Source organism: Gloeophyllum trabeum (assembly GCF_000344685.1).
Source record: "Gloeophyllum trabeum ATCC 11539 unplaced genomic scaffold GLOTRscaffold_00007, whole genome shotgun sequence".
In the NCBI taxonomy this organism is placed as follows: domain Eukaryota; kingdom Fungi; phylum Basidiomycota; class Agaricomycetes; order Gloeophyllales; family Gloeophyllaceae; genus Gloeophyllum; species Gloeophyllum trabeum.
This window is the reverse complement of record NW_006920416.1, coordinates 686,844-693,646: the sequence shown is the minus strand read 5'-3', so window position 1 is coordinate 693,646 and position 6,803 is coordinate 686,844. Positions and strand designations below refer to the sequence as shown.

General features: G+C 51.4%; 4 protein-coding genes across 4 annotated transcripts in view; 3 read left to right on the top strand and 1 right to left on the bottom strand.

Moving 5' to 3' along the window:
- Positions 1-2,152: 2,152 nt before the first annotated feature.
- GLOTRDRAFT_129426 (uncharacterized protein) lies at positions 2,153-2,743 on the top strand (the record flags this gene model as incomplete). Its single annotated transcript, XM_007868107.1, has 2 exons — positions 2,153-2,245; positions 2,300-2,743. 2 exons carry the CDS (start codon positions 2,153-2,155, stop codon positions 2,741-2,743), a joined length of 537 nt encoding a protein of 178 aa, XP_007866298.1.
- A 126-nt stretch (positions 2,744-2,869) lies between these two features.
- Positions 2,870-3,723, bottom strand: GLOTRDRAFT_111133 (uncharacterized protein). Its single transcript, XM_007868106.1, has 2 exons — positions 3,276-3,723; positions 2,870-3,212 (listed from the first exon to the last, which is right to left on the bottom strand). Exons 1-2 carry the CDS (start codon positions 3,699-3,701, stop codon positions 3,087-3,089), a joined length of 552 nt encoding a protein of 183 aa, XP_007866297.1. The 5' UTR covers positions 3,702-3,723; the 3' UTR covers positions 2,870-3,086.
- Positions 3,724-3,853: 130 nt separating this feature from the next.
- Positions 3,854-5,410, top strand: GLOTRDRAFT_138789 (uncharacterized protein; the record flags this gene model as incomplete). The annotated part of the gene is made up of 3 exons (XM_007868105.1): positions 3,854-4,165; positions 4,230-4,467; positions 4,529-5,410. 3 exons carry the CDS (start codon positions 3,854-3,856, stop codon positions 5,191-5,193), a joined length of 1,215 nt encoding a protein of 404 aa, XP_007866296.1. The 3' UTR covers positions 5,194-5,410.
- A 335-nt stretch (positions 5,411-5,745) lies between these two features.
- Positions 5,746-6,803, top strand: part of GLOTRDRAFT_41946 (Metallo-dependent hydrolase) — a gene marked incomplete at both ends in the record, with an annotated part of 2,126 nt that continues 1,068 nt past the window's right edge. Inside the window, one exon of the mRNA XM_007867914.1 lies at positions 5,746-6,339. Coding sequence (XP_007866105.1) covers positions 5,746-6,339 — 594 coding nt within the window. The remainder of the gene's footprint in view (positions 6,340-6,803) is intronic.

Genomic DNA, 6,803 nt, shown 5'->3' with positions numbered 1-6,803 from the left:
TCGAGCTCAGCGAAGAATTTGCTCGGGTCCGGATCCTAAGTAGACTTAGCGGTGCTATAGCAGCAGAACAAGTGTGGTACTCACTGGTATACGCAGCATAAACATCTCGCAAAAAACGAGTTCGCTAGCGAAGTCTCCGTGCTGAAAGAGCAACGCGTTTGCTGGTGATAAGTCAGCCGTTCGCAACCACAAGTCGCCTACACCAGGGTCAGGCTTTGGAGGGCGCGTCGGTTTGTGTCGAGGAGGTACGATGCGAGGTGAACGAAAGACGTTGGACTTGAGCATAATTCGTGAGCACGAAAGGGGAGTGATAGCGCGGATTGCTGCATCTTGGTTAAAGCCGAATATGCTGTGGCTTGAAACAAGATAGCGTCGCTGTCCTAGTCAGTATCGCTAGAGATAACTAAGCTGACAGGTGAAAGATGAAGGACGTAGGTACTTAACTTAGCGACATGGAAGATAAGTTGGGATATGTCAGTCGCATCGGCTATCTTACACGCAACTAGACGCGCGCAGGTACGGCTATTTCCACCAGCACCTGCTGGTCATCTAATGTTCGGAAAGCTCGAGGGATAGCTAAGGTACCTCAGTTATCCTAGCTATCTATGCGTCGAGCTAATTTGCAACAAACACAGTGAGTTACCGCAGGTGGGTAGCGCTCCCGGCAAGGTTGATGTGGCCGCGCCGCGCACTGCCGCAGGAGAAGACAAAGGAGAAGCATAACACAGAATTAACCGTGACGCGCGTATCCGGTCACGTGCCTTCCTGTCACCCCTCTGCCACATTCTCGACTTAGACCTGCCAGGCATACGTTTAACCATACAAAGCAAGTCCATTCATTCGTTATGCCAAACTCCATACATTAGCTACTGAAGCTATCCAATAAATCCCCGGAATATGCCGTTACCTTGATGCTCTCGACCCCTCTAAAGTCTATATCCTCAAATGAACCATCCACAATTGTCTGTAGAGTCGCGGGTGCATGAGCGGAGGACTTAATAAAAAAAATTGTGGCCAATGAAAGCGCAGAACCACACGATGTTGCATCGACGTCGATCATCAATCAACACTGCAGCATGAATGTCCGGCAATGTTCCCATACCCTATCCAGACCCTCCTTCATCACTAATGCGGCAGTGACCTATAATCTTAGCACAATGAAAGATACAATATTTACCATGGAGGCAGTCATTGTTCAGGCATCAGAAGCGCTATTTCTGTGCACTGGTGGCACCGTGACAGTCAGGCCCCCATTCTCGAGGCCCTGTACTTGTTGTGGACCGAAACATATATTTCACGCATACGCCGAAGCGTGGCTACAGAACATGCCAGAGTGCGATAGCTCACGGATCAATCACCTCCATCACTTCAGCAAGTGCTCCTCCTCTTGCTTCTGGTCAACGTCTTTACTGCGGGGAGCTACAATCCCACACGTAAAAACTGGTTGTTCGGGGAGAGAAGAAAGGAGACGCGAAAGAATATCGACGAGAAGCACGAATGCGAGTTGTCATTCCTACCGGTAGGAACTCCTGCGTACCGCTATTCTCCGGTAACTGAGCGAGGCCAAACAACAGACATCTTGTGCCCATTGGTCTGATTGTTGACTGTGGCGCCCAATCAGTCCTTGATTTAACCAGGGAGGTCGCTGTCCCTGCATTCTTTCGAGAATGGAAGGGTGGGAGGAAGGATCTGGAATGTGCCAAGATCAAAATAATACTGCTCTGGTAATTAAAGGTGGATCGTCGGAACGATACCTAGCAGGACGAGAAAAAAGTACTATTCTGGGGTTATATGCATCCGCAGAGTTAGAGAGATGTAGCTCGGGATTATCGCCATTGTGGAACTCTGTCCTCGTTTCTGTCCAATCGCAGAGGCACTCTTGGAACACAGCAGTAAAGAGCCGCAGATTGAGCCCGGCCGTCTAGCCGGAAATATCCGAGAGGACGAAGCACAGCGTTTGTGCCACACCTCAGGTCGTATTCTGCATCCTACGTACGTCTAGCCTTAGATCACACATTCATGGCCGCAACGACAGCGACCTATAGATGGAATCCCACGATCAACATAGCCAGTGCAGGCGCCGAAGAATCACTAGATAGCCTGGAAGCGACGGAAGCATCAGGAGGAGACGAATCGCAAGAAGAGGCCACCGATGCAGCTGGGCGTCAGTAAGATCAGACGGTTATGCGAGTGCTATAATTTCATTCTGTTGGCTTTGGTGTTACGGCACCGAGACGAGCCACAGGTATGCCACAATGGCACTGCGTCGCATCCTATGCTGAATATCCAGTCAATATAGATGATTGCATTCCACAATAACCAATTGACGAACCTCTCTACGGAGAACCTTCTAGAATTCGAGGACGAGTTCCTCTCCTTGATCAGGGAGTATTACGAAGACAAGGAGAATTGGATGCCCTTCGAGGCCCTGAGCACGCTGGTGCCGAATGAACAAAGTGAGGAAGAGGAAGACTATGCCCGAAGCCAGCTACGTGAAATAGAAGATACGCGCTATGTATCCATCTTCCAGCAAGACTACCGATATCCATTCGAAACACCCGGACAGATGGAGGTTTCCCCAGAGCGATTGCGCTTTGGAGACTTCTGTAGCAGTCCGGGTGACGATGACCCTTCGGCATCCACGAGCGCGGGAGTGACGAGGAAAGTGAATGATGAGGTCGAGTATGGGTCGGAGATCAGGGTATCAGAGATTACAGCCGGGGTATCAGGTATATGTTTGTGAGCACGGAGCGCTATGTGGTCTAAGCCAGTCCCCTGCAAGATCATGCTTACCAAGCATTGTCTGGACGCCGATTTCCTAGACAAATATCCTCCGCAGTTTGACGAGAGGATCCATTCCACGGCCTATGGCAGCTGTGTGACAGAGGATTGGATAGAGGCAATATTGGTCTGATTGGTAGCAGATATTCCAAGGTCCATGTTATTGTGTCTCATCTTGCTCGCAGTTACGTTATCGAATCTGGAGCGTTGCGCCGCTGACAGTGGGAGATGCACCTGACACACCGCATACCGGAAGAGGTCGTATATGTGTGAGATGAGCGGATTGGCGCGGTTAGACATAGGATTCAAGACGACCTCGGAGGACTTCGCTTGAAGAGTCTGAAAATATTCCGACTGACGGGGTCCACGACACGGCGAGAAAAAGCAGGCGATAGATACATGGACAAAGGTATACGTATGGGCGCAATCGCCTAAAAGAACCACCTATTAATCTCGAGTTCCTGATATAAAGAGTGTTGTGGGTGTAATCCTACCTTCGTCAGGCCGTAGGCAACGATCGCATTGGCGACATCCCCTGCGATCCTCCCTGACATCTTAGCCCTAGCCTCCGTGCCGTCTTCAGGATTCACAGGCATCATTGGCTCTTTCTCATACCCGAAAAATCCGTACCTCCTCCCAACCTTTTCCGCCCATTTCTCTCCTTCAGCAACCCACGTCTTCCATTGACCTCTCATCCAATGTTCCATCGACCATTGATCTGGTGCCGATGGCAGAGTGGTCTGTGCGACATGCAAAAGACGATCTCCTACGCCTAGAGCACGAGCACCGTAGAATACACCAACGAGAGAGGCGATAGCAGTGACTTCATGCAGAACCGCGAAGGAAAAGATAAGGGAAGGCAAAGCGGTCCCCGTACGTGCAGAAAGCGCTCTCAACGCATCCCTGTATCGCCCAGTCATACGTCCGGTTGAAAGAGTGTTCTTTCTCTGGTCCGTCATTATTCAGCCAGCGAAGAAGGTAGGAGTTCAGAAGGAAATAAACGACAACATAAGATATGTTTTTCCCACGGCGCGCGTCCCGAAATTTCCGCGTAAGAAACGTCCTCTCCGCCATGCTGTCGCGGTCATCGGTGCTCGTTCCCCTCTGCCGCTACTGCCTGCGGCGGGCATATTCTACGGCTCTCGAGAGCCATGCGGGCGCTGCATCATCGTCGTCATGGCCGCGACAGAGTTTGGAGCCTGGCGTGAAGCCTTACAGCAAGAAGACACTGGATGCTGACAGCAGACCGCTCATGGCCAAGGGGATGGACAACATGATATACGTGAAGGTGCCGGAGGGCATTGATGGGACACCACAGGCGTTCGCGATTTTACGTGCTATCGAGCGGAAGTATGGCCCGTATAGAGACTATCAGTTCTACCGCGTGCGTCCCGTTTTGTCTTACACCGCGCTGTTCTTGCTCACCTCTTGTTCTTACTCTTATTTAGAACTACGACTCCACGGAGATCTACTTGAACTATCTGTATGTGAGCTTTATCAGCCCGACAGTGATCGAGCGTATAGATCCCAAAGGGGAGACCCTCGAGGTACCACTCCCCAAGTATAGTCGCAACACCGCAGGCGGCGCCGGTTTGGAAGATATTCTACCCATGCTACTCCGCGATAGCCATAATAAACCCGATATGTTCTCCAACCAGACCACCGTAGTTCAAGTCAAGCCCGCCGGTACGTTGCCTTCACTCCAGGTCTCTCTTCCTCCTAGTCCTAATTGCTTATGTGCGGGTAGGCGTCAAAGAAGGGGCCCGTCGACTTACACTAGCCTCGGAAGATACGGGTCTCCGGTCACGCGCGTTCAAGATCGCGGTCGGACACGGCTTCAGCGAATGGTGTGGGTTTTTCTCGGGCGCACCCGGTCCTCGTATGACCGATGCCGTCGAGAAATGGCGGACTATACTGGAAGGGAAGGTTGTCCCTCGAGTAGCTCAGGGTGGCTCCCAACAAACGGAGCCGGCTCTAGCTGAATCCGCTGAGACCGTGACCGCTCAGGATAGTCAGGAGCCTACGTATTTGGAGGAAATGCCGCACGTTCCAACGCGAAGGCCCTCGCTCGCCCAGCTTGTGTCTGCGAGTCAACAAGCGCAACAGGTTCAGCAAAAGGAGCAGCAGCGACAGACTGAGGTCTCCGCTCCCCAGTCGTCCTCATCCCACACGCCATCCCCTTCGCCCACCGTCAGACCTGAGCCCCCTGTGAAGTCGGACTTGAGCCCGAAGCAGAAGAAGATACTACAGCGTGCAGCGAAACTTAGTGCGAAAGCGAAGATGCCTAAGAAGGAGAAGGAACCTGAGAAGGAGAAGGTGGAGGAAAAACAGCCTGAGGACCCGAAAGGGGAGAGTAGTACAGTGTCGAAACTGTTTGGTTTCCTCGGTGGGTCAGGTAGGCGATGGCTGTAGGCTGGCTAGATTCTGCCTCTGGTTATAAGGAATTGATATCCCGGCGCTGCTCCCCTAGTACTCTCTTGCGAGGTCGTATCGCTCCAGCGTGCTATAGTCTATCTAACGTATGACCTAATCGTGATGCATCTCCGCAAAGCCTCCGGCATCGCGACTTGGACATTCTCTCAATGCTATAGCACCGTGACCATGGTTTCAGTAGACCATAAGATATGCCACAAATCGTAGGATGAGATTCGCTCTGTTCGAGCGGGAGGATTCGGAGACAAATACTACACTTGCCTTTCTTGGTTCCGGATCCTAGTTTCCACGGCACCGTCACTTGATTCATTGCCACACCGAACTTCGCAAGGTCATCACAAACAGGTACATCAAGTTGTGCATCATAGTCACTGCGTAAAGGACCTCGTACTTACGTTAACGTTATGGCAGCAGCATTGACAGTTGGCTCTCGCTGGTCAAATCTTCTCATTGAAGGACTTCAAACTGTGGGCAAGTACGGTTTCTAACGCTCGAATTCCTAGCTATTTAAATAACTCTGGTTCAGAAGCCATGTCACTTTCGCGATACACTGCAGGGGCACTGGAAACCTTGACAGAATCAGAAGTGCAGTTCCTTCGGGACCTGCCCAAAGCTGAGTTGCATGCCCACCTCAACGGATCGATCCCCCTCGATGTGCTACAAGAAATGGCCCGAGATTATCTCTCGGCGAATGGAGCTAGTGGCTCCACCGTGTCAGAAGCGGTCAAAATGGGAGTCCAAAATCTGACGCAAGGAGTGCAACTCAACGAAATACACGAATTCTTTGGCCTGTTCCCGGCGATTTATGCCTTGACATCTTCTCCCGAACGCGTTGCAAAAGCTGCTCGAGCCGTTCTGCATTTATTTCTGGATGACCCGAACCCTCAATGTGCATACCTGGAGATGAGAACAACCCCCCGTGCTACTGAGTCGATGGACAGGCGTGGCTATCTGCTGGCAGTGCTCGAGGAAGTCGAAAAATATCCAGCAGACAAGGCTGCTTTGATAGTTAGCACGGACCGACGCATGGACGAGACGATCGTGGAAGAATGTATTAACCTGGCCATCACACTGAAGGAAGAAGGGCGGAGGGTCGTCGGTATTGACCTCTGTGGTGATCCGCGGGTATGTTGTCACTTAAAGGTTACCTTGTTCTCAGCTACCACTGTTTCAGGCCGGGGAACTCCAGCGGTTCGTCAAACACTTCCAAAATGCCAAGGCGTCGGGACTGGGTGTAACTGTCCATATCGCCGAAGTGAGAAATAATCGGGAGGGAGGTGACCGGTGGGAAGACTGATCAGCATTTTTCTACAGACAGTTGACAATCCCACTTCCGAGACCGATAATCTGCTTCGCGCGTTTGCACCGTCGAGGCTAGGCCACGCAACGTTTCTCGACGAAGAGGCCATGAAGATAGTGTTCGAGAAAGATATAGCCGTTGAGCTTTGCCTCACAAGCAACCTTCTGTAAGCCTTTATTTTCCGACAGGCTAACACGGATGACACTCTTGTGTCCTTCTCCCTTCTTAGATGCAAAACCGTGAAGAGTCTCGAGGATCACCACATTCGCTTTTACCTGAAACAAGATCA

Coding starts and splice junctions, on each gene's coding strand:
- GLOTRDRAFT_111133 (XM_007868106.1), bottom strand. CDS start 3,701: ATGACTGGGCGATACAGGGATGCGTTGAGAGCGCTTTCTGCACGTACG. Junction 3,213..3,275: donor TTGCCTACGGCCTGACGAAG/GTAGGATTACAC, acceptor TGGTTCTTTTAG/GCGATTGCGCCCATACGTAT.